The sequence below is a fragment of the Mirounga leonina genome, unplaced genomic scaffold (assembly GCF_011800145.1).
Source record: "Mirounga leonina isolate KUSES-001 unplaced genomic scaffold, KU_Mleo_1.0 Mir_173, whole genome shotgun sequence".
In the NCBI taxonomy this organism is placed as follows: Eukaryota; Metazoa; Chordata; class Mammalia; order Carnivora; family Phocidae; genus Mirounga; species Mirounga leonina.
The window spans coordinates 39,739,361-39,766,054 of record NW_023270447.1 but is presented as its reverse complement, the minus strand read 5'-3'; the positions used below and the strand labels follow the sequence as shown (position 1 = coordinate 39,766,054).

At 36.8% G+C, this 26,694-nt stretch overlaps 1 protein-coding gene across 1 annotated transcript in view; it reads left to right on the top strand.

Moving 5' to 3' along the window:
- The first annotated feature begins 12,146 nt into the window (after positions 1-12,146).
- The window catches only part of IL23R (interleukin 23 receptor), a 57,940-nt gene continuing 43,392 nt past the window's right edge, over positions 12,147-26,694 (top strand). The window contains exons 1-4 of the mRNA XM_035018312.1: positions 12,147-12,240; positions 13,558-13,660; positions 16,641-16,937; positions 21,846-21,969. Of these exons, the coding sequence (XP_034874203.1) occupies positions 13,591-13,660; positions 16,641-16,937; positions 21,846-21,969 (491 nt within the window). The 5' untranslated portion in view covers positions 12,147-12,240; positions 13,558-13,590. The remainder of the gene's footprint in view (positions 12,241-13,557; positions 13,661-16,640; positions 16,938-21,845; positions 21,970-26,694) is intronic.

Genomic DNA, 26,694 nt, shown 5'->3' with positions numbered 1-26,694 from the left:
GAAGGAAGGAAATAACAAAGATCAAAATAGAAATAAATGAAACAGTCTAGAAAAACAATAGAAAAGATCAAAAGTGAAACTAAGAGCTGATTTTTGAGAGATAAACAAAATAGACAAACCTTTAGCTAGATAAAGAAAAAAGAAACTCAAATATATAAAATCAGAAATGAAGGCGGAAACATTTTAACTGATATTGCAGAAATACAAAGGATCGTGAAAGACTACTATGAACAATTATATGCCAACAAATTAGATAACCTAGAAAAAATAAATTCCTAGAAACATACAACCTACCAGGACTAAATCATGAAGAAATAGAAAATACGAATGACCTAAAAGTAGTAAGGAGATTGAATCAGTAATCTAAAATCTTCTAACAAAGAAAAGACAAGAAGGCTTCACTTGTGAATTCTACCAAACATTTGGAGAATTAATGCTAATCTTTCTCAAATTCTTTCCACAAAAGTGGAAAAGACTCATTTTATGAGGGTAGCATTATCATGATAACAAAGCCAGACAAGGATACAAGAAAAGAAAATTACAGGCCAATATCCCTGATGAACAGAGAAGCACAAGTCCTCAACAAAATACTAGCAAACTGAATTCAACAGCACACTAAAAAGATCATATACCATAATCAAGTGGGGTTTATCCCTGGAATGCAAGGATGGTTCCAAACACACACATTAATAAATGTAACAGAATGAAGAATAACTGAAGAAACAGTAACAGAATGAAGAATAAAAATCATATGATCATCTCAATAGATGTAGAAATAGCATTTGGCAAAATTCAACATTCTTTCATGATAAAAACTCTCAACAAATTAGGTATAAAAGAAATGTATCTCAACATAATAAAAGCCACAGGTAACATCATCCTCAAGAGTGAAAAGCTTTATAAAATAAGATGAAAACAGAGAGGAAGACAAACCATAAGAGACTCTTAACTATAGGAAACAAACTGAGGGTTGCTGGAAGGGAGGTGGGGGGGGATGGGGTAATTGGGTGATGGGTATTAAGGAGGGCACTTGATGTAATGAGCACTGGCTGTTATATACAAGTGATGAATCACTAAATTCCTCCCCTGAAACTAATAATGTACTATGTTAACTAAATTGAATTTAAATAAAAAATTTTAAAAAACAAACAAAAAACAGTGAAAAACTTTTCCTCTAAGTTCAGGAATAAGACAAGGATGCCTGTTATTGTCACTTCTAGCCAACAAGCCAGAGCAATTAGGCAAGAAAAAGAAATCACAGGTATACAAATTGGAAAACAAGAAGTAAAATGGTCTCTGTTTGCAAATTTCATGATATTATATGATCCCAGAGTCCTGGGATCGAGCCCCACACCGGGCTCCCTGCTCAGCGGGGAGCCTGCTTCTTCCTTTCCCTCTGCCTGCCACTCTGCCTACTTGTGCTCTCTATTTCTCTGTCAAATAAATACATTAAAAAAATATATCTTAAAAAGAAAACCCTAAAGGCACCACCAAAAAACAATTAGAACTAACAAATTCAGTAGTTTCAGGATACAAAAATCAATATACAAAACTGAGTTGCATTTTATATAGTAAACTATCTAAAGGAGAAATTAAGAAAACAATTCCATTTATAATAACATCAAAAATAATAAAATACTTAGGAATAAATTTAACCAAGAAGGCAAAAGATCTGTACACTAAAAACTAGAAGACACTGATGAAAGAGATTGAAGATACAAATAAATGGAAAGATGTCTTGTGTTCTTGGATTAGAAGAATTAATATTGTGAAAATGTCCATACTACCTGAAGCAATCTACAGAATCAGTGCAATCCCTATCAAAATTTCAATGGCATTTTTTCACAGAAATAGAAAAAAGAATCCTAAAATTTGTATGGAACCAAAGAGGATTCCAAATAGGCAAAACAATCTTGAGAAAGAACAAAGCTGAGGGCACCACACTTCCTGATTTCAGACTACAGGATAAAGCTATACTAATCAAAACTATATGATACTGGCTTAAAAACAGACACACAGGGACACCTGTGGCTCAGTCGTTAAGTGTCTGCCTTTGGCTCAGGTCATGATCCCAGAGTCCTGGGATCGAGCCCCGCATTGGGCTCTCCCCTCAGTGGGAGGCTGCTTCTCCCTCTCCCACTCCCCCTGCTTGTGTTCCCTCTCTCGCTGTCTGTCAAATAAATAAAATCTTAAAAAAAAAAAAAGAAGCCATACGGATCAATGGAACAGAATAAAGAGCCCAGAATTAAACTTATGTGTATATTAATCTTTGACAAAGGTGCTAATAACACACAATGGGAAAAGGATAGTCTCTTTAATAAATGGTGGTGGGAAAACTAGATATCTACATGCAAAAGAATGAAACTGGACCCCTATTTTGCACAGTCACAAAAACTAACTTGAATTAAAGAGTTAGATGTAAGACTCCAAACCCTAAAACTCCTGGAAGAAAACATGGAGGACAAACTCAACATTGACCTTGGCAATGATCCTTTGGATATGACAACAAAAGCACAGGCAACAAAAGCAAAAGTAAGCAAGTGGGACTACATCAAACTGAAAAGCTTCTTCACAGCAAGGAAACAGTAAAAAGAATGGAAAGGCAACCTATGGGATGGGAGAAAATATCTGCAAACCATGTATTTGATAATGGGTTAATATCTAAAATGTATAGAGAACTCCTGCAACTCCATAGCAGCAAAACACATAATCTGATCTTAAAAATAGTCAAAGGAACTGAATAAATATTTTTCCAGAAAAGATATACAAATGGCAACAGGTACATGAAAAGGTGTTCAATGTCACTAATTGTCAACAAAATGCAACTCGAAACCACAATGAGCTATCACCTCACACCTGTTAGAATGGCTTTTATAAAAAGACAACAGATAACAAATGTTATGGATATGGAGAAAAGGGATCCCTTATATACTGTTAGTGGGAATGTAAAATGGGACAGCCATTACGGAAAACATTATGAAGTATCCTCAAAAAATTAAAAATTGAGCTGCCATATAATCCAGCAATCCTACCTCTGGGTATAAATCCAAAGGAACTGAAATCACTGTCTTGAAAAGATACCTATAACCGTGTTCACTGCAGCATTATATACAATAAGCAAGATATGGAACCTAAGTGTCTGATGAGATGAGTAAAGAAGATATGATACACACGTGCATGCACACACACACACACACACCAGAATATTATTCAGCCATGAGAAAGAAGGAAATTCTGTTCTTTGCATCATAGATGAATCAGAGAACATTATGCTAAATGAGATAAGCCAGAAAGAGAAAGACTAATACTGTGTGGTATCACTTATATGGGCAATCCAAAAAAAAGTCAAACTCATAGAAAAAGAGAATGGTATTTGCCAGGGACTATGGGGTGGAGGAAATGGGGAGATGTTGGTTAAAGGGTGAAAACTTTTAGTTATAAGACGAATAAATTTTGAGGATTGAATGTACAGCATGGAGATTATAGTTAATAATAATGTATTACACACTTGAAATTTAGGGACACCTGGGTGGCCTCAGTCAGTTAAGCGTCTGCCTTCAGCTCAGGTCATGATCCCAGGGTCCTGGGATTAAGCCCTGTGTCCAGCTCCCTGCTCAGCGGGGAGCCTGGTTCTCCCTCTCGTCCCCGCTCATGCTCTCTTTCGCTATTTCTGTCCCTATCTTTCTCTGTCTCTCTCAAATAAATAAAATCTTAAAAAAAAAAAAAAGAAATTGCTAAGAGGGTAGATCTGAAGTGTTCTCACCAAAAAAAAAGTATGTGTTAATTAACTTGATTTTTGTAATCATTTCATATATATGCATATGTATATACATATGTATATACAGCAAATCATCATGTTGTACACTTGAAACATATATAATTTTATTTGTTGATTTTACTTCAATTTAAAAAATAATTATTGTTGCATTTTTCATTGGCCTTCTTTTCTTTGAGTCATAAAGGCTTAAGGTCTATATTAAAAGGTGTGAAAGAATTCATTTTTCTTCTATAGGAAGAAAAACTCTTCTCATTCCTGCCCCTTATAATTAAGTTTGCATAAATGAAATGCGTACATCAGTAGACTATCAATAATTCCCTCCAGCTGTCACATATTTTAGAATCAACTAGGAAGGAAACTTCCCTTTACATCCCTTCATTTAAAGTTTTCCTTGTCCTTAATGTATTTAGAATTTTTTCTTTGGGGTGTGTGTGTGTGTGTGAATAAAGTGATAAAAGTTTATTAAGTGAAGACACAGAAAAAGCTCTCAAGAGTGAGGGGTCCTGACAGGGTTGCCCGTATTTAGTATTTTTTCAATGTTTTAAAATTATCATATATAATATATTCATCCTAAAAAATGGAGAGTTACAGAAAAGCAAAAGGAAGAAAAAATAACCATAATTCAATAATCCAAAGAAACCACTATTGATATTTTGATATGTTTTTTTCCACCATGATTTTTGATTGGCTTGTATAGTTGATCTCTAGTACAGTGGTCTTCCAAATATTTTCCTTAAATACTCTTAGAAGAAGCTTTTAAAAATATGTACCCACTGGCATATTTTTAATTAATATCTAAAATATTAAACATAAGTCTAAAAAAGTTTATTTTCTTTTATATAGACAATAGAAATTATTAAACATTTTAGATGATGAAACAGGTTCAACTAAACTATAATAGGAACAAATATGCCATGAACTACCTTATGGAATGAAGTACATTAAATCTGAAAAAAATCAAGTAAAATTTTAACACATGAATTTTATACAATGTGTCTAGAAAAACTGCGATAGTCTATCAAAAATTTCATTTACATTTCAGAAAATAACTGGGGTGCCTGGGTGGCTTAGTTGGTTAAGCATCAGACTCTTGATTTTGGCTCAGGTCATGATCTCGGGGTCGTGAGACTGAGCCCTGCGCCAGGCTCTGAGCTCAGTGCAGAGTCTGCTTGAGTTTCTGCCTTTCCCCCGCTCACTCTCTCTCTCTAAAGTAAATAAATAACATTTAAAAAAAAAAAAAAAGAAAAAGAAAAAAGGGAACCATAAGTCCCCATATTGCTTCTGATGCCTGGCACTCAAGATTTATTCCAAAATGGATTCAAATATCCCCAAATTGGCTAACGTTCAGAGAGCTCAACATGGGCCGAAATACAAGTATTTTGGTAAGCTTCACATTTCTAAAAATACATATAAAATGCAGGCAAAGACTAGAGAAGACTTAAGTGTTTACAGCACCTGCAGCTATTTATACCCAGACTCATTCTCAGAGGCATCAAATTTAGGAAAGGGCACGTGATGGAAATCGAGACTCAGGAAATTGACCTCCTTAAGTGTACATGTGTCCAAGAGCTAGAAATAAGGTTTTGAAATCATCTCCACTTCTAAGCATTCTTAAGTCTCTAACACACTCATAGGAAATAAGGTAAAGCTGACTTTTAATGCACACCTCACAGGAGATAGCGATGATTCAGCCTGTGCATATGTCAACCTCCAACATAGCTGAACATGCCACTGGGCGTTTGATGCTGAGAGGAATCGGGCAGCTGCATGTAGGTACCATCCTCTGGATGAGTCATAAGATTTATGGTATTTATTTCTCTGCAAAGAGTCTACATATCTCTTTATGAATGATGGGGTTATTAATTCAGTGGTTGAGAAAATTAACAAAATGACACCTCATTTATCCGGCATAGTTGAAGAATGAGTTCTTCCAGGTAAAACTACCCTCAAGATAATTAAAACATAACTTCAAGGCCATGTAGTTAGAAACAGAAGTTCAGTACTTCTGATAAAAAGCTTTCTGAAATGAATAACATTTTCTGTTACCTTCTTAAATAAAGGCTGCAAACCTAAAATTGTACTTTTCATAATTACTCAGAGTTGTGAGTGTTGAGAAGCAAGGCAGGCCCAGATGCTGAGTTGCACACCACTGGTGAAGCAAAGTGGGCACGGCATGGTGCACACCCACTGAAGGATGATGGGGGCAGCAGGAGAGGCAGTTGGAAGAGATATGCTGATACCATAAAATCAAGTTCAGAGGCACAAGGATGATCAAACCGGAGGGAACATGCAAGAAGCAGCCTGAGTCCTTGACCCAGGTCAGGTAAATTTTATCCTACAGGAGTTGGCATTCAGGCCTGAAGCTTGCAAAAGTGTGGACCTGAGGCTGCTGTATATTCCTCTCTGCTCCCTCAACTGTTTTCATATCTTCCCATTAGCATTTTATTCTTTTGCATTTTAATTTTTAAATACAATCTTCTTTCCCACTGAAGAGTCCTTGAAAGCCATTAGCATCCTCTCTCTAGTCACAGCCCCAAGTACCGTGTATGCTGGTACATGGAAGGCACTCAGGAATATGCAGCCCTTTCATTGGGCCTATAACAACAGAAAGGCAGGATGTCACAATATATTAGCAAAATAAGTCTTCACTTCAATTACACATACGGTCTATAGTATATAGGAGAGCGCAGAAGAGTTCTTTACCCCAGGATCAAGCCCCTTAATGCAGTATATACAGAAATGATCTTAACTAGGCTATGAAGGGTGACTCACTGTACATGTCCATCCACAGTTCACAGTGGGCTTTTCTGCTTTTTTCCTCAATTTCTGGGGACCCGCCCATGCAGATGCAGTCACACTTTACCCATTATAGTACTGTAAGCCTTCTCAAACGGGGACCCCTATTTTTCACCCAGGTATAGAGACAGCCTAGGCTGTACCACTGCACCCTCCCTACCAAGAATTGGGCAGATATGTACAAAGTATCTTACCCCAGCATACCCATATATCAAGGGACTTCTTCTGGCCCCTATGAGTAGCTGTTGCCATCTTCTCTGCTTCAAAAACCAACTCATCCAACCACCCATCACCATCAGTTTCCCTACCCTTCCATGATATTGATTTCTTTATTTCTTACAGAATTACTGGATCACTCTACAAAATCTTTTTTTTTTTTTAAAGAGTTTATTTATTTGATAGAGAGAGACACAGCGAGAGAGGGAACCACAAGCAGAGGGAGTGGGAGAGGGAGAAGCAGGCTTCCCGCCGAGCAGGGAGCCCGATGCGGGGCTCGATCCCAGGACCCTGGGATCATGACCTGAGCCGAAGGCAGACGCTTAACGACTGAGCCACCCAGGTGCCCCTAGATCACTCTACAAAATCTTAAGCCTCCCAAATTAAGTTTATCTAATGGGATCTGCTAATTTACTGGTGCCTCCAATGGAATGTCTGAGGAGCTTTACACAACGATAATATTCAGGGGTGAGAGACTGAATTATCGTGTGTAAACACTCCTACTAAAGCTACCACAAAGAAATGCTGTAATCTAAGTAAAAACAGTGTACCCTCTATGCAAGCACAAACTCAGGACTAGTTTCCTACTCCCCTTCTCTAACCAGATTACCAGCCCTATTAAAAACGTGAGGGCTGCTGTATCACTTCCCCATATAGAGGTGGCAGGTTTTCCATCTCTCTTCAGGGTCAAAAGTCACTAGGTTCCCATTTCAGGGGTCAACAGTCCACTCCCTGTTCTGCTCATTCCCACCAACATACGGCATCTGTGTCCTGAGGCGAGGTAGAGCCCTCTAGGCCTGCTCCTCAGTGGGAAGATCAGCGTTGCTGAGCAACCAGCTTAACATTCCAGGTCTTGGTCCAGCTATACTACTTAAACTGGGAGATCCTAACTACTTCAAGGAGTTCCTTCTAGTAGCCAGTTAGTTTATGACAATGTTTGTTGCCTCTGGATAGGGAAACTGGAGATATTTTCAATCCACAATAGGCAGGTCAATTTATAGAAAAGCACAATTACATAAGTACTACAGTTCTAGCTGTTTTCTTCGGTTCTAGCCTTAAGTGCCCTAAAGAGGATTTTTTAAAATTTGGGAAAAAATCTTAAATGTTCCATTATGATGTATTTGCCTTGATGATGTGCTAACTCAAAATATGATTACTAATTTAATATGATGTTTTCAGGATCATGCATTTTATACTCAATCGCCCTTTTCATTCCCCTCAGCCAACAACTATTCCAAACTTTTACCAAATACCAGAGAAAACTCAAAATAGTTTTAGGAAACAAAGTCTATTACTTGTAGGCCTATAAAAGAGTGACAATATATCTTCTAAACTAGAATAATTTTGAAAATAAAATGGAGTGTTCTTTATAATAACCTGGGACACGTTTAAATTAAACTGTCCTGGTATGCCCAGATGGCAATCTTGTCTATGGTGAAAAAGCCAAGACAGTGGGTCTTTGATTAGCAAATGAAGTCAAACCACTTACATATGAGATTTGATATAGTTGATCCTCATCATTCCCTGATTCCACATTTGTTAATTCTTTGACCAGCTAAAATTTACTTGTAACCCCCAAATCAATACTTGTAGCATTTGTCAGTAATTTGCAGACATGTGTAGAGTGGTGAAAAATTTGAGTCACCCTATGTGCAAGTTCCCAGCTAATAATACTTGTTTCAGCTCTCGTACTATAAACAAGTGTCTTTTGGGAGGTCTTCTTAGTGCCACATTTCCCCCCATTTTGTACTTTTTTGGTGATTTCACTGTTCAAAATGACCCCCAAGCATAGTCCTGAAGTACCATCTAGTGTTCATAAGTACAATAAGGCCACAATGTACATTACAAAGAAACTTCATGTGTTAGATGAGCTTTGTTCAGGCATGAATTATAGTGTTGTTGGCCCTGAGTTCAATGTTAATCAACAATATAGATTAAGTAAGGTGTCTTTAAACAGAAACATACATAAGACAAAATTATGTATTAATCCGTTGATGAAAATGTAAGCAGGACAAAACAAATGAAACAATAAAATAATGAATTAGACTTGATCAAAATTAAAAAATTTCTGATATCAAAAGACATTGGTGGGGCGCCTGGATGGCTCAGATGGTTAAACATCTGCCTTCGGCTCAGGTCATGATCCCAGGGTCCTGGGATAGAGCCCCACATCGGGCTCCTGGCTCAGCGGGGAGCCTGCTTCTCCTTCTCCCTCTGCCTCTCTCCCTGTTCATGCTCTCTTTCTCTGTATCTCTGTGTCTCAAATGAACAAAATAAAATCTTTAAAAAAAATACATTGGTAAGAAAATGAAAAGATAAGCCACAGACTAGGACAAAATATTTGTAAAATATATATGATAAAGGAATGGTTTCCAAACCGTGTAAAGAACTCTCAAAACTCAATAGTAAGAAAAACAACCAACCAATGAAACGGATTAAAGATGAGAACAGACTGCTCACCAAAGAAGAACCACCACCACTGGTCCCCACTAAAAAAATAAATGAATCCTCATTTGCATTGAGCTCTCTATCAATCTCATCTTCACTGTTCAAATTCCCGAAAGATTAGCCAATATCCTCTTTATTTTTTATTCTAACTCACTTCAATCCCCTTTCTACCTCCATTTCTTTTCTGAAACTGTTCTAAGGGAAGACTACTGTCAAATCCAATACTTTTTTTTAGTTCTTATCATATTTAATCTCTGGCCATTTGATGTTGGCCACACACTCCTTGTATCTCTCCTTGTCCTTTGGTAAGATTTTCTGGTTCTCGTCACCTATTTCCTTCCCTTATCATTCTGGATGTCCTCTCTCAGTTTTCTTATTCTAATCTTAGTTTTAATACCATTGACATGCTGAAATCTTCCAAATTTAGATCTCCAGCTCAAACTTCTCTCCCAAGTTTATCTGTATCTACAATGGCCCACCAGACAGTTCTCTCTGAACATATTGTAAGCTCCTCCAAATCAACATAACCAGAATCAAACTCATCACTTCCCCACGACTCCTCCATTTGCATGCTCAGTTAACGTTGTTATCTACTGGGTCAACAAAAATCACCACCAGAGTCACTCTTCATGCTCCTGAATTCTTACCCCCCCATACACACATGTGTTTTCACTACATAACTCCAGGGGTTTCCATTCCCTTACTCGTCACAATGGCCTGTCCAATCTTCCTCCACATAGCTCTCAGTTCCATTTTTCCTCTCAGTTCTGGCTGCCTCGGCTTTGCTTTGGACCCGCATTAGCTTTTGCTTTTTTTTTTTTTTTTTTTAAGATTTTTTATTTATTTATTTGACAGAGAGAGACACAGCGAGAGAGGGAACACAAGCAGGGGGAGTGGGAGAGGGAGAAGCAGGCTTCCTGCGGAGCGGAGAGCCCGACGCGGGGGCTCGATCCCAGGACCCTGGGATCATGACCTGAGCCGAAGGCAGACGCTTAACGACTGAGCCACCCAGGCGCCCCTAGCTTTTGCTTTTCAGTAGCCTCCTAACTGGGCTCTTCATCTTCATTCAATTCTCCACACAATAATTAGAATTATCTTCTAAAAATCCAATCTGATTATGTTATTTCTCTGCTTACCAATCTTGGCTATCTCTGACTGACTTCAAGACAAAGGTTAAACTACTTAGCAGGAATACAAGGCCCAGTAATTAATTACATTCTGCCACTGACCTTAGTTTTCCAGCTCATATCCTACTCCCTTCAACCTGAAGAAACAACTAGCCAGTCCCAAAACTTCTCTATTACTTGCACGTTCTGTTCCTGTATGTGAAATGTTTCCCACACCCTCTCCTTTACAGCTTGGAAAATTGTTACTAATCATTAAAACCCAGGTGACAGTCCTTTTTTCTGTGTGGTCTTCAAAGACACTCTTATTCTTATATTCCAGTAGTTCTCTACCCTGACTCTTCATTATAATCACTTAGGATTAAAAAAATTGATGTCCAGGGCGCCTGGGTGGCTCAGTTGGTTGGGCGACTGCCTTCGGCCCAGGTCATGATCCTGGAGTCCCGGGATCGAGTCCCGCATCGGGCTCCCTGCTCGGCGGGGAGTCTGCTTCTCCCTCTCCCACTCCCCGTTTGTGTTCCCTCTCTCGCTGTCTTTCTCTGTCAAATAAATAAATAAAATCTTTAAAAAAAAAATCGATGCCCAGCCTTCACCCACAAAAATTTTAATTTTCATTGTCTAGAATAAATCTGAGCATAGAAATGTTTCAGATGTTTCCCCAGAGTATTCTAATGTGCTGGATACCAAAGATATAAACATTTAAAAGGCAGGATGGAGTTTCTGGTTTTAAGAATTTCATTGATGGAACAGGAGGGGATTATGCTAAGTGAAATAAGTCAAGCAGAGAAAGACAATTATCATATGGTTTCACTCATATGTGAAACATAAGGAATAGCACAGAGGACATTAGGGGAAGGAAGGGAAAATTGAAGGGGGGGAAATCAGAGGGGGAGATGAACCATGAGAGACTGTGGATTCTGGGAAACAATCTGAGGGTTACAGAAGCGAGGGGGGTGAGGGGATGGGGTAACCAGGTGATGGGTATTAAGGAAGGCACATGTTGTAATGAGCACTGGGTGTTATATGCAAATAATGAATCATGGAACACTATATCAAACACTCATGATGTACTGTATGGTGACTAACATAACATAATAAAAAAATTTTTTTAAAAAGAATTTCATTGAAACAAGTAACTTAACTGTCATTTACAGTAAAAAGAAATAGAGTAAAAAGAGATTCACATAGAAGCAATAAAGGATGTGGGAGGAAAGAGTAGGCTGGGAAAAGCCTTTGGTGATGCCGACTATAAACACACCAAATATTTGGTAATTTTTTATTTGCTTGTAGAATCCTGTTAAAGCATGGGTGATAGTTAAACAATACAACAAAAGAGCTGTTCAGTAATTAATCACCATTATATCTTTAATGTCCAGAACAATACCTGACACATATTAGATACTCAAAACGCTTGGTAAATAAATAAATGGTCAACAGTAGCATTTAAACTGCCTTAAGAAACTGGTTCCTAATAAATATCTATGTTAATTGCAAATTAAAACTAAGCATTATATTTTTGTATATTTTGGTGTTATATTTTGACAGATAGAGCCTACGTATGTGCTCTACTTCTTGGATGAGACAGATCATTTTAAATTAAAATGAGAAAAAAAGTACTGATAAAGCAGTACTTTCAGTAATCTGGGTTTTCCCAAATACTGACATGTGAGCCAGTCATTTCAAACTGGACAGTTTTTGAGTTCCTCTTCAAGAATCTGAAATGTAGGTCAGGGTTTTGCTGACATTTCCATTTGCCTCGTTGCTGAAAATCTGAAGTGATTATTGGCAAGCAGGCAGTGGGGAAGGAGGACATGACGCAGGCCACAAGATAGCAACCTGGCTCTGAAGTGGAATTATGTGCTTCCAGCAAGTTGAAAGGTAAAGAGACAATGATCACCCAAATACTTAAAAACAGCTATATTTTCTTTTGGAAATATATGGGCCAGGTTGTTTTTTCTTATAGGTTCTTGTGATATTTCATATAGTGGTTACTGATGAAAGTTGAATCTAAAATACTGTCTGATAGCACATCACTTTAAATAATAATTATTGCATATATTCTATTGGATGAGTAGTTAACTTCTAACCAGGAACATTTTAGGCTTTTTTAAATTATTATTATTTATAAAAAGAAGGCCTAATATTGCTAACAAATTATGAAAGGGATTCCTATATTCATGGGGGTCATGGGGACCCTAGTTTTTAAAAATGTTATCACATATGGGGTGCCTGGGTGGCTCAGTCTGTTGAGCACCTGACTCTTGATTTCGGCTCAGGTTGTGATCTCAGGGTCCTGGGATCGAGCCCCATGTTGGGCTCCATGCTCTGCATGGAGTCTGCTTCTCCCTCTCCCTCTGCTCCTCCCCCTGCTCGTGCTCTCTCTCTCAAATAAATAAATAAAATCTTTAAGAAAAAAATGTTATCAGATATTTTATGCTGTAAGATGAGTCATGATTTTGTTTTGCTGTTTTATATGAAAAGTTCAGGTTTTATTAAACAGATAAAAAATAACTAGATAATGTTGGTCATTGAGTAACTGATTACTCAATAATGTTGGTAACCAATTAAATAATGCAACTTTAACTGTAAACTTATGGCAATACTGTTTGGAATTTATATAATGTGTTTCTTTTGAACTGTCTACCGATGAAAAGGCTTTTTTATAAATTTAACTGGTGAGAGCACCTATGACTTTGTCTCACTTCATCTTTCGTCATTTTGAATGCTTTCTGGAAGTTCTGCAATTTTTGGCTTTTCCCAAGTTTAACTCATCAAAGACTGATACTTCTGGAGCTTCTTAGGGACAGAAATCTGGCCAGGAGAATTTATCATCAGGAGTTAGAGCAGAGGTTTCTGATGAGAGAGACAAGATTAAAAGAAAGTGTATTTTATCAAGGGTCAAAATGTCCTACTAAGGTAATTCATAGTGATTTGAAGGGTATAAAAGGCCATTCTTTCACTTTATTTCTCCATCTGTATTATACCTCTTCACACACCACTGACTTTTCTTTGCCCTGTTTCCTCTTCCCTTCTGTTCTCCCCTTCTTTTTTTCCTTCCCTCCTTCCTTAGTTTCTTCATATTGAAATGGTCTCATTAAAGGCAATAACTGTTAGGAAAAAATGGAATGCCTTTTATTATTGTTATTTTATTAAAATATTATAATTTAAACAATTTTCATATTTTTTTTTTCCTAGAGGGCAACAAAGAGCTTTTTCTTGCTTTCAGGAATGAATCAGGTCACAATTCAATGGGATGTGGTAATTGCTCTTTACATATTCTTCAATTGGTGTCATGGAGGTATAGTATTTTTAGTACCTATTGTTATCTTTTATTCAAAAAAATGTTGAGTGTTTATTATTTTCAAGGCATTATTCTAAGATCGCTGAAGAATCAAAAATTATTAGATTGGGAAAAACTATATGCACATAAAAATTATATGCATGAATGAAATAAAAGAATCCAACCTCCCTCTTAATGGCAGGATTCCTTTCTCAAGCATCCCTAAGGAACAAACCTCTAACTCATATATGAACATTTCCATGAAGAAGCTAATTATTCTGAGTTGGCATGTTCTATCTTTGAACTGTTATAACTGTTACATGGTAATCCATCAAACATTTGAATTTAATTCAACTCCACAAACCATTTGTTGACAGTTACTATGTATCAGGCACTGTGCTAAGCCTTTTATTCTTCACAACTTTGTGCAATGGTATTGTGCTATTATTCTTCCCATCTTATAATTCACACAAACATCTGGCACTATTACAGATACAGGCATAAGCAGCTTTGAGGAATCCAGGAGGGGGATCATCAGAAATTCAGGCAGGATAACTTTGGCATTTGAGAGTTTCGACTGGGTTTTGTGTCCTGGGCAGGTGGCAGAAATTCATTTATTGGGAGACAAGCAACACCAAGGTAGGCTTCTAGACCTTGAAGAAAGCTTTGCAAATCATGCAAGTTACTCAGAATAATGACAAAAGGAAACTGTCTTCTGCAGGTTGAAACACGATTATATTGGAGATGTAGAGGTAGCCCTATCATCAGAACTAGAATCCCTCCAGCAGGTATCAGACACTCCCAGAGTCAGACCACAGCTATCCAAGAAGATTTAGAAGAAACAGGTCACTAGCTAACTTTTTCCAGCTTCTTGAAATATGCAAATAAGTAGGACTTGTGTTTATACATTCAAGTAACTAATACAGAGTGTAGAGAAATGAGTCAATCCCCTCTGATATGGCATTAGAGACCCTCAAGCTGTTCCTTAGAAATTATTTTATAGGGACACCAGGGTGGCTCAGCTGGTTAAGCATCTGCCTTCAGCTCAGGTCATAATCCCGGAGTCCTGGGATTGAGCCCTGCATTGGGCTCCCCGCTCAGGAGGGAGTCTGCTTCTCCCTCTGCCCTTCATCCTGCTTGTGTGCTCTCTCTCTCTCTCTCAAATAAATAAAAAAAAAAACTTTAAAAAAGAGAAAAGAAATTATTTTATGTATTGTTCAATCTATGAATAGTTTTAATATCATCCAGACTACATTTTTTTCAAGTTCCCCCTTTTCAATATCTCTGCTGAAATTAAAAAAAAAATTTTTTTAAAGTTTAACATTCCTCTGATCAATCTACTAATCCTATTAAAAAAAAGAAATTAACATATTTGTATAACTTATTCTTACACAATCTGTGTTGATTCCCACTGACTACTGATTTTTTTTAGGTACTGAGAAATCATTGACTTACTAATTTTTTCCTGAATGTAGTAAAGCTCAGTGGTCCAAAGTTTCTGGGGTTCTTCTTTATTCTATTTTTGAAAACCAGGACACCATTTGTCCAAATCTGAAGTCTTCTGACATTTTTCATATTTTCTATTTTTTTCAAACACTACTCATAATAATTCCATGATAGTATTCACATATTTTTTTAAAGTCCTGAGGATTCAGTTTGTCTAAAATTGAATTGTTGACCTTATTTAAAGCAGTCGGATGCTTTCATAAAACTTCCTTTTCATGTCTTTGGCTTCAATATCCTCTTAATAATGATGGAATTATTTTATCAGTACTTCAGTATTTAAATACTTATAATTTATACATAATGTTCATTATGTAAATGGAAATATTCAATTACATTTGTATTATACAACAAGTTAATTCTTTAAGTATTGAAGTCTAAAGATAGGACCTTTTAAAATCAAATACTTACCTTTATCACTATTTTGATAAGATTTTAAGATATTTTAATGCAAGTATTTCCAGAAAAAGACAATAATAAATTTTCCTTAATGTGAATTTAATTTAACTGATACTGCATTGCACTGTCATTTGAGCTTATGAAAATGACTTTAAATTATTATTCTGGGTTATAAAAGTAATTACATTCACTATATAATTTTTAAAACACAGAAAAATGAAATTAAAAATGAAAAAATTAGTCTAACACACAGAGATTATCAATGTTAATATCTTAGTGTATTTCTTTTCATTCATTCTTCTATTTCTGATATTGAGCCTATATTAAATATGTTGTTCTGCAATTTGCTTTTTAACAAAATATATTCTGAACATTTTCCCATATTATTCAATTAATGATGAATTTTAAGTGGTTATCAAGCAATAGATTTTTGTCATTAGTAAGAGTATGATTTTATTCATTAAACTCATAATTTTCTTTTTTTTAAGATTCTATTTATTTGAGAGAGGGAGAGAGCACAGGCAGGGGGAGCAGCAGAGGGAGAGGGAGAAGCAGGCTCCCCACTGAGCAGGAGCCTCATTGGGGAATCTATCCCAGGACCCTGAGATCATGACCTGAGCTGAAGGCAGACACTTAACCAATTGAACCACCCAGGCTCCCCTAAACTCCTAATTTTCTGATAAAGTAGCCATTATCTACAGAACAATGAAAGATTGATTGAGTAGCTTGAGAATGGGGTTTGGATTCTGCAGTGCCAAGTGTTATTTCTAATCTTACCTTTGAAAAATGGCATAGCCTCATAATGCCTCAGCTCTCTACTTTAAAATAGGAGAGCTAATTATATTTGCTCTTTAGACAGAGTAGCTTAAAGGCTCACTCTAGTTTTGTATCATGTTGCTGAGCATCAACAGAAGCATGGTAAAAAGCACATTATAATAAACTAATCAGTTAATAGATACAGTTAACCCTAAAACTTTTTTCCAATGAAAATCATTTAGTTAATAGAAAAGAATAAATTTAAATGCAACAGTATATTCTTTTGAATCTCTTGTTTTAATGTTTTACATGGAATTTTTAAAATTTTATCTGTTTCCAGGAATTACAAATATAAATTGCTCTGGCCACATCTGGGTAGAACCAGCCACAATTTTTAAGATGGGTATGAATATCTCTATATACTGTCAAGCAGCAATTAAGAACTGCCAACCAAGGAAACTTTATTTTTATAAAAATGGCATTAAAGAAAGATTTCAAATCACAAGAATTAATAAAACGACAGCTCGGCTTTGGTATAACAACTTTCTGGAGCCACATGCCTCTATGTACTGCACTGCTGAATGTCCTGGATATTTTCAAGAGACACTGATATGTGGAAAAGACATTTCTTCTGGATGTAAGTGTTGGGGTGCATTCAAAATTCAAATGAAAGCTCATCTAGCAAACTAGCCTAAAATCTAGTGCCTGGGGTGCCTGGGTGGCTCAGTTGGTTGGTTGGGTGTCTGCCTTTGGCTCAGGTCATTATCCCAGGGTCCTGGGATTGAGCCCCTCATCAGGCTCCCTGATCAGCTGGGCTCCCTGCTCAGCGGGGAGGTTAGGTTCCCTGCTCAGCGGGGGGCCTGCTTCTTCCTCTTTCTCTGCCTGCCTCTCCGCCTGCTTGTGCACACTCTCTCTGTCAAATAAACAAATAAATAAATAAAATCTTAAAAAATAATAAAAAAATAAAATCTTGTCTAAAATTAGAGACAAATTAATATAGTTTACTTCTTTCATTAGTTTAATATAGGAATAGCAAACCCAAATGCTTCCAGGGGCTAGGTTGGTAAAATACGAGTCAAGGAGGCTAATGGGATCTATGCAGAGAGGAAAGCACATAGATGGTCTACTGGGCACAGCCACTGCCCAACTCCATCATTTATGAGGATCTTGTATTCCTAAATCTTTTGAGTCTTTGAAAGAAGACAGAAATATAAACTTTCAATATCAACTCTACTAACTTTTAAATGTTGCTGATGCATTCAAAAAACAGAATTTTAACACTAGCCTGTCCAAACAGCATACACGATTTTAAGTGTTGTACTTTTCATCGGCTCTACACTTATATTTTTTGTTTATTTGCTTTCCAAACTAACATCATCTGCCTTGAAGCAGATCCCATCAAGAAATTTTGAGGCTAAGATTTAGGGAGAAAAAAATAGTTGCAAAACTAGCTTTGTGTTCCTGCTATACTTCTTACGAGCTGTGTGACCTTGGGACGGTTAATCTGTCTGAGCCTTGATTCCATGTCTGTAAAATGAGGCCAATTATTCCAGCTGTAGTAAGCACCAAATTTTAATAAACTATTTGAAAGCATATTATACACTTTAAAGTACAACACCAGTGTGTTAAATGCACTTAAAATTGCATGCTTTTGATAAAACATGAAGAGATTCTGATATAATTCCCTGCTCCTAGTCCCACTGCCTCAAATATGAATCATTTTTTGTAACTGTGATTATTGAAAAAAAAATTAGGGGGCGCCTGGGTGGTTCAGTCGGTTAAGCGGCTGCCTTCGGCTCAGGTCATGATCTCAGGGTCCTGGGACAGAGCCCTTGCATCAGACTCCCTGCTCAGCGGGGAATCTGCTTCTCCCTCTCCTTCTGCCCCTCCCCCTGCTCCAGTATGTACATGCACACAGGCTTTCTCTCTCTTTCTCAAATAAATAAATAAAATCTTTAAAAAAAAAGAAAAAAATCACGTTCATCTTAAAAATAATTGCTAAATTCAATTTGTATTTATAGTATTCTGAAAATGTGTAAGTTATCATAGTAATATGAGCTCACTTGTATAGTTATATACTTAATTCTTGGTTCTAGTATTATGAGAAATAGATCAATACATTCAGCACTGTTTTAACTCAGAGATTCATTCCCTAGAGCATCTGGACCCAACTTCAGTGAAGAACGATAGAGGGCTTTGGGGTCTTTGTCATGTTCCCTTCATCCATACTTTTGACAATCAAACATGAGTTCTTATTCTTCCTCATCTCCAGACCTTAACTAGCAAGAGCAAGACCACCTGGTGGTCACCACTTGCCCCTAGAGTGAACACCTGAGAAGCAAGAGGCTTCCTTGTTCTAAATAAGGCCATTGTTGTACTTAATTCTGGGAACCTGATCTTGCATGATTTTCAAAAGAAAGAAGAGCTATGGGAGGTGGTAGAGGTGAACTGAGGAAGGACCGCAGTAACTTCTGGGGTCAAAGAATAAAGTTGGCCAACTCATGACTTACACTGATAATAGCATACTAAACTTGCCCTAAATTGTGGGAATTGAAGGCATAGGCAGACATCTTATCTGATGTATGAGGACTCCTTAGCTTGTCCACATCCTCAGGAAACATAAACACTTAATGCTTAAATATTTTACTATTTATCCTTTGGTGGGTGGAGGTGGGGTGTTGAGAGAAGATACAATTTCTTTGGAGGGCAAAGCAATTTTCACAGTTATGGGCAAAGGTTAGCTTTTAATTTGAGCCAGAGGAAGAAAGGAGGCAAAAGAAGTACGGCCTCCTTCCTTAAGTTGCAATTTGAGTGACAAATTACCCCCAACAGCTTCTTCTAGTGTTGCCCCCAAACACAACCACCAGGCCATGTTTAGGGTCAGGGAACAGCCTTTGCTCCCCTTCTGGGACAACATCATAGAAGAATTTAGATTCTCTGCTGCTGGCTGCTTAGAAAGAACATCACTCTTTCCATTTATTTACTTTGTGAGTTGTAACTTCTTACATAGGGCTCTGGTTATGAGTGTGACATTGTAACTGCCAGGTAAGAATTTACTCTAACTCTTGGACCCAAGAGCCCCTATGTTCTTGGGCTCTGCATTCTTAGCAAACAAAACTTCCTATTTAAGTAAGTCAAAAAAAGGTTTTTGAGGGTTTTTGTGGTACTCTAGAAATCACATTGTTTTCACTGGGTTACTTTGATCACAGGATATTTGTCCTGTGAGCTTTACTATGCTAACTTATCATCACTGTTTTGAATAAAATGATTCTGTGTATTTTTTTTTAGACTGGAAACAAAGCATAAAAGAGAGAGAAAATAAATGAGTCAGTGCTTTCCCTGAAAAGAAATCCAAATATATTTAAAAGCTTCTGTACTTTAATATGTAATCTGTGAAATATAAACTATTACTATCACAATTTCCATTTTTAGTCATCATTTTAAACACTTCCGAGAATCTCATCTGTGATTAAATGCACAAATATTATGGGAATTTTGTTTTATCAGTTTCACACCAATCATGGGATAAAATATTATAAGATGTCTTTATTCATTTAAAAATACCAAATTAAAGTAAACCATACATGGAACAATCTGTTTCCACTTAATCATTTATTTAAAAGTTTAAATATCTTTGACTTAAATTTTGACCATCTTTGATTTCTACTTATTGTGAGGAAAGCATACTTTTTATCCAATAAAAGTCCCTGAATATTTGTCTTTAACATTGCTATCTAGTATCATTCCTGGCACAATTAGGCTGGCCTGTGCTCTCCTTGGGAAAAGAATTGCAGTGATCTTTGCCAGAAGCACTGTGCCTCTGTTCATTTTAAATTCTCCTCATTATCATTTTATTAATCAAGCCAATCAAATTATGAGAAAAACTTTACTGAGTGGTTGCCATGCACCAAAAATGTCTTAAATGCTAGAAAGTCAAAGAAGAGGAATTCTACCTTCAAGAAACTCTCAGTAGAAAATGATCCTTGGCTAGACTCTGAATTAACAAGAAATCTGGCCTGTGATTAGTAAGTGCTCCAATAATAGGGGAGGGGTGGGATTGGCAGAAAAAAACAAACACATAAGCCTCATCCTTGTATATTTCAGAGTATTCTCTGATACCTGGCTGGATAGCGGGTTTTTCTCCTTGACGTTGGATAAACTGGCAATGAGATTAACAACAACCCGGTCTTACTCTCATAACTAATCATACTCCCATCTTTATATATTTCACATTAACAAATATTGCACTTATTCGCATGTGAGTATATAATCTATTTGATCTTTTGCAAAGTTAATTAACCACGAGTCATTTATAACCCTGAGCATTCACTTTATATAGAATGCTGTGGAATAACATAGCCCAAAAGATTGACCATTGTCTTTTATGATGGCCAAATCAATTGTACTCTGTCTAAAACCAGAAGGGAAAAATAACTTTAGCACAAATCACTGTAATCAGTGAGGGACCACAACTCAATCAATATTCAAAATGACTTAAATTTATGTTTCCAGACCTACCTCCTTTAAGACTCAAATAAAACTTAAGTATTTCTTTTCAATTATTTGGAGTCCAGTTTCTCCCCATTGTAACACAATGCTACAACTCATCAAAATGTTTTAAAGTACTTTAGTATGTTCTTACTGCTTGAAATTGTTTTTTAATTATAAAATCAAATTGCATACAACATAGAAAGTTTTTAAAAATTTAGACCAGCAGAAAGGAAATACCCATTATCTCTATAATCCCATAATCTCACTACTAACAACCCTGCTTTAATATTTTGAAATATGTCTTTCAAGTTTTAGTTTCTCTCTCTCTTCCCTTTCTCCCTCTCTCTCCTCCTTCCCAACCCCTCTCTCTCTGTCTCTCTCTCGAATGAGATCACTATATTACACTACTTTGCAACCTGCATTTTTCACTTTATCATATGGCCAGAACTTCCTTAATTAAACATATTTCTAGTGCTTTCCAGAGGCTAGATACTTAAATTATCATCTACAACTTTTTGGGGGGATGTATTTTAAGAGTGTATTATAGTTTACTTACATATGCTGCAGAAGTCAAGCTCAATGGTGATTGCACAGATATCTTGGAATTCATTGATTAGAAAGTCATTAATGACCTTAGCAACAGGGTTTTGATGGAATTGTAGGTCTGAATCTTGATTGCCTGGGGTTGAAGAGCAAATGGGAGATGAAGTAAAAGACCAGTATAATATAGGACCCTTAGTTTAGCTGTTAAGAAAAGGAGATACAGTGGTAGATGAGGATAGAGGATTTGAGGAGTGATTTTTTTTTGTGGGGGGGATGGGAGAAACTTGATCATATTAGTATCCCCAGAGGCGTGGAGAATATAGTAAAGTATTACAAAGGACAGTAGCGATGCCAGATGGCAAAGTAGGTAGTAAGGTGAGGTGAACGGGATGGAGGTGCTGAGTGCTGACTGGGCTGGTTTCCTAAATAAAATGGAAAGTTTATCAACTAACTACTTGATAAAGAACTTTATGTTTCTAGGGTGGCTTCTAAGTGATACATTTTGTTGCAGATCCACCAGATGTTCCTGACAAGGTAACCTGTGTCATTTATGAATACTCAGGCAACATGACTTGTACCTGGAATTCCGGGAAGCCCACCTACATAGGCACAAAGTATGTGGTGTATGTGAAGAGGTAGGTTCCTACAACGGTTTAACATGAGCAATTCTATTCCAGTCCAGCCAGTGTTCTGCCTCCAGCAGGGATCCAAAAAAACGAACCATAAACAGTAAATGTACACACTGATTTCCCCCAATTCCCTACTTATCATCAGTGAAGCTACCCAAACCCTTTTAGGGCCACTCATATTTTCACTCTCTGGGACAATGCGTTCTATAAACTTTCTGTCCTTTGATTCATTGGTATGTAACTGGGGGCAGAAACCTAATGGGAATATAGCACAGAATAGTTTTAAAAGGACCTTTGCTTTCATCTCAGCTCTATCCTCTTTCTAGGGTTTAGGCAACTTAGTCAACCTCTCCAAATTGCCTTTCTTTTATCTTGAAAACGGGCATAAGAATAGAACCTAAGGACAGATTTATTCTAATTATTTCAGTGGAATTTGGTTTTTAAAGTATGCAGCACAGGGAAGCCTGGGTGGCTCAGTTGGTTGGGCAACTGCCTTCGGCTCAGGTCATGATCCTGGAGTCCCGGGATCGAGTCCCACATTGGGCTCCCTGCTCAGCAGGGAGTCTGCTTCTCCCTCTGACCCTCCTCCCTCTCATGCTCTCTCTCTCTCATTCTCTCTCTCAAATAAATAAATAAAAATATTAAAAAAAACTATTAAAGTATGTAGCACAGCGCCACGTCCACCATTAGCACGAAATTCATGGAATCCATTAGTTATTAATAATGATCTCGAAATCTTAAATTTGGTGTCTGTACAGACTGACCATCTCTTCTGGTTTGTCTGAGACTAAAGGAAGTTCCCAGGACACAGGACTTTCGGTTTTAAAAGTGAAAGTAATAACTGAGTGAAAATGATAATTTTCTACTTGGAGTCCAGAAGGGCTTTGAGGAAATACTCTTTTGTCACATTCTTACAATAACCAGACTTCAGGATGACCACACAGCCAAAATCTCTTAAGTTTTATGCTTACAGAAAAATCGTTGGTCATCAAAGTTGTACTACTTTGTACTAAATTAAATTGGGAAAACATGTATACTTGTTCAGAAACAGCAAAATTGGAAGAGGTTGATATGAAAAAATCCCCTTCCCTCCAATGTACATAGCTGAATTCTTTCTTTGTTACATTTAAACTATTCTCACATATATTAGTCTGTTTTGGAATCCTCTTTTAGTGTTAAAGTTGGAAATAAAACCGTCAATTAAAAAAAAAAATGTTAAGTTGGTCACCCATCCATGTTTCTCATTTTGTTTAGTTTATTTTTTTTTTTAAGAATGCTTTCAATGGTGTATTTGAAGTATACTTTTTTCTGTTTGTAACTCTCAAAAAATTTCCCAAACTACTTATTTTTTAAAAAGCATGTATGGGACCCTTACTATTTGCCAAGTATTCAGCCAAAAGCTTTATATGTGTTACTTCATTTAATCCCTTACACAATCTTGTGAGGTATATATGATTATTTTTCTGATTTTTGTAGACAAAGTGACTGAGGCTCGATGGGGTTAGGCGATACGTCCAGGGCCACATAGCTACAGAGAGGGTGAGGTGGGATTTGAAATTGGGCTGGCCTGACTGCCTTCTTCCCAATTTAGTTATTTTTTGCTGATGTGGCATGGGAACCAGATCACAGAGCATGTTTGAAAGACGATAACCAGGTCTCATCACAGTAGAAGAGAATAATCTTCCAATCGTGCTCTCTCTCTCCACCTGTGGCATACTCAGAATAATTTTGATTGAAATATAAAAGGTAACACTTCTCCATTCAAGAAATTCTGTGTAAAAACGGGGCAGATTTTACGAATACATTGCTAAGCCTGCAGTCACCAGCTATATGCCATGGGCAAGACGCTCACACCTTTCATTCTAAGCAGGGGTTACACGGAGGCAAGGTCGGGTATCAAAGAGATGATGGAAACATGGAGATTAGGCATAGGTTATGTTGTCATGTGCACTACAGCTTCAGTCCTCAACTCCACCTTGTGAAATAACTATCATTACTGTCCCCATTTTACAGTGCTCATATTACCTCTCCCAAGTGACTTAGCTAAGATGGTAAGGAAGCCCCGGTTCTAACACAGGTCAGAGACTTAACCTTTACCCTCTGCTTCTAGGGCAAAGTAGTCCTTTTGAGATGAAAAGGGGACAAGAAAACTTAAAGAGTCTCCTTATAAAGTCAACTTTAGTTTTGAAAATGAAAGCAGTATGGAAGCAACTCCCACAATGGAAGCTCACAGAAAAGCTAGATAGTGCCAGATAGACAGAGAAAGCATGGTACCTTGAGGATTTTACTATCACCTGGAACTTTTACTACCTCATGGGCCCACTGATCCTCACTGGTTGGTTTTTTTCTTTCTTTTTAATATAACAGCTTTATAGAGTATAATTCACATACCATACGATTCGCCTTATTTGAAGTATAGCATTCAATGATTTTAGTATATTCACAGAGTTGTGCAACCAACACCACAATTTTAGAACATTTTCTTATGCCAAAAGTAAATTGTATCCATTAGGAATAACTCCATTTGCCTCAACTTTCCCATCCCGAGGCATCCTCTGGGCATTTGCCTGCTCTGGACACTTCTTATAAAAGGAGTCATATAATACGTGGTCTCTTGTGACTGTCTCTTTCACTTAGAACAAGGATTTCAAGTTTCATCCTTAGTCTAGCATGTATAAGTACTTCATTCCTTTTTATGGCCAAATAATGTATGAATGTATCACATTTACTTTATCCATTCATTAGCTGATGGACATTCGGGTTGTTTCTACTTTTTGGTTATTATGAGTAATGCCTCTGAGATATTCATGTACAAGATTTTCGGTAGACACAGGTTTTCATTTCTCTTGGGCATATACTTAGGAATAGAATTGCTGGGTCATACGTAATTCTGTTTAACCTTTTGAGGAACTACCATACTGTTTTCTAAAACAACTGCACTATTTTACATTCCTACCAGAAGTATATGAAGATTCCAACTTCTCCACGTTCTTGCCAACACTTATTATTATCTTATTGGTTATTGCCAATCTAGTGGATATGAGTTAATTCTTTCAGGTGCCACTTACTTGCTGTCTCAAGTTCCTGACAATAAAATTGCATTATAAATTTGGAACAGGCATACCACAATTTGAGAAGATATATTTGTTAAACAAAAACTTGCCAACCACCACCTAATTTCCTATTTAGTATCATAAAAAAAAAATGTTCTCCAAGTATTTTGCCTATTTATTATAGATTTTTCTTAAAATCCATTAATGCATTTAGTTACATATGTTTAAATTATTTACACGTGGCTTTTTTGAGAAATACATCTAGCTTATAAAGTGAGAAATACCTGTAGTAGTTATGAGTGTTGAGATTGTTCTCAGTACTCAAAAAGTCACCTTGAAAGTATTAAGAATACATTTATAAAAGAGCATGCTTCCAGAACTATCCATTGGAAAGAATGGGGGGGGGGGTTGTGTTGAGTTTTACTTTTGATTTCCAGTTCTGAAATTTATCCGTTAGGTGTTTTTATCATGCAAATATCAGAAAACCTAAGTGCAGTGACTTAAACAGATGGGGCTTTACTTGTATCAAGCCATAGTGGTAGGAATTACAGAGCTGGCATGATTACTCACTGATATCCCAAAGGCTTTTTCCACCTTTCTCCTCTATAAGCTTTAGTGTGTTGGCCTTAATCCTCAGAAGCTGCACCTCTAGGCTTCTCATCCAAGTCCCAGGCAGGAAAAGTGGTGAAGGAAAAAGAACGTCCCCCCTCGGACTTCCACTGGCATCTCATTGGCCAGAACCGGGTTACATGTCTACTCTATCTGGATGGGAACCTAGGAGAAGGGCATTGTTGATAGAATCTAGCACTGTCATCTAACAGTATCTGGCATAATTTCTACCTGTGTGATGTTGGAAAAGTTATTTAGCTTTGCCAAGCCGTAGCTTCCTGTGAAATGAGGATAATACCATACTGGGTGTTCCAAAGCTTATACGACATAAGCTATAAAAAATGACTTGCAAATAGGAAATGTTTAAAAACAACAACAAAAAGGCAGAGTATTATGGTGACACTCAAGGCTGACATCCTAGGCTTGTTTGATTTTGATTTGTTCTTACATCAAAACCTGACTGATTTGGGTGAGGAGATTAACATAAGGCCATTAAAAAATGATCATTTACAGGATATTATAAACAATAATTTTACTACATTATTTTCAAGTAACAGTAACTTTAAGCAGATGACTATCTAGAAAGAGATGTTAAATGTGCTCTAAAAGCAAGACTTTCCTGGAGAAAAATAAACTAAAAAAATACAAATAAGACTAATTTTTTAGCAGTTGTGCATCTGTCAATAGTAAACTCATTCATTCAGACTAGAAATGTAAACTCAATATGGGCAAGAATTTTTATTTTGTTCACTGCTGTATCACTTGAGCCTAGAATGAGGCCTGGTGCATTATAACTGCTCAATTAATATTTATTGAGTAATTACTCTGATAAGTAGAAATAGACATTTCCCACATTCTCCCTTCACAGTCTAGTTAAATAATAATAATACAAAGTCTTACCCATTAGAAAAACTTTTTCACTGTATTTTCTAAAATCCAACAGTAAATTATAGTCAAACTCAGACAAACCTAACTCAAATTCTGAATTAAGTCCAGATTAATGGAATTTTATCATATTTTAAAAAGGACCTAAAAGTTGTGAAGGATTAGCATAAAAGCGAATGTTCTC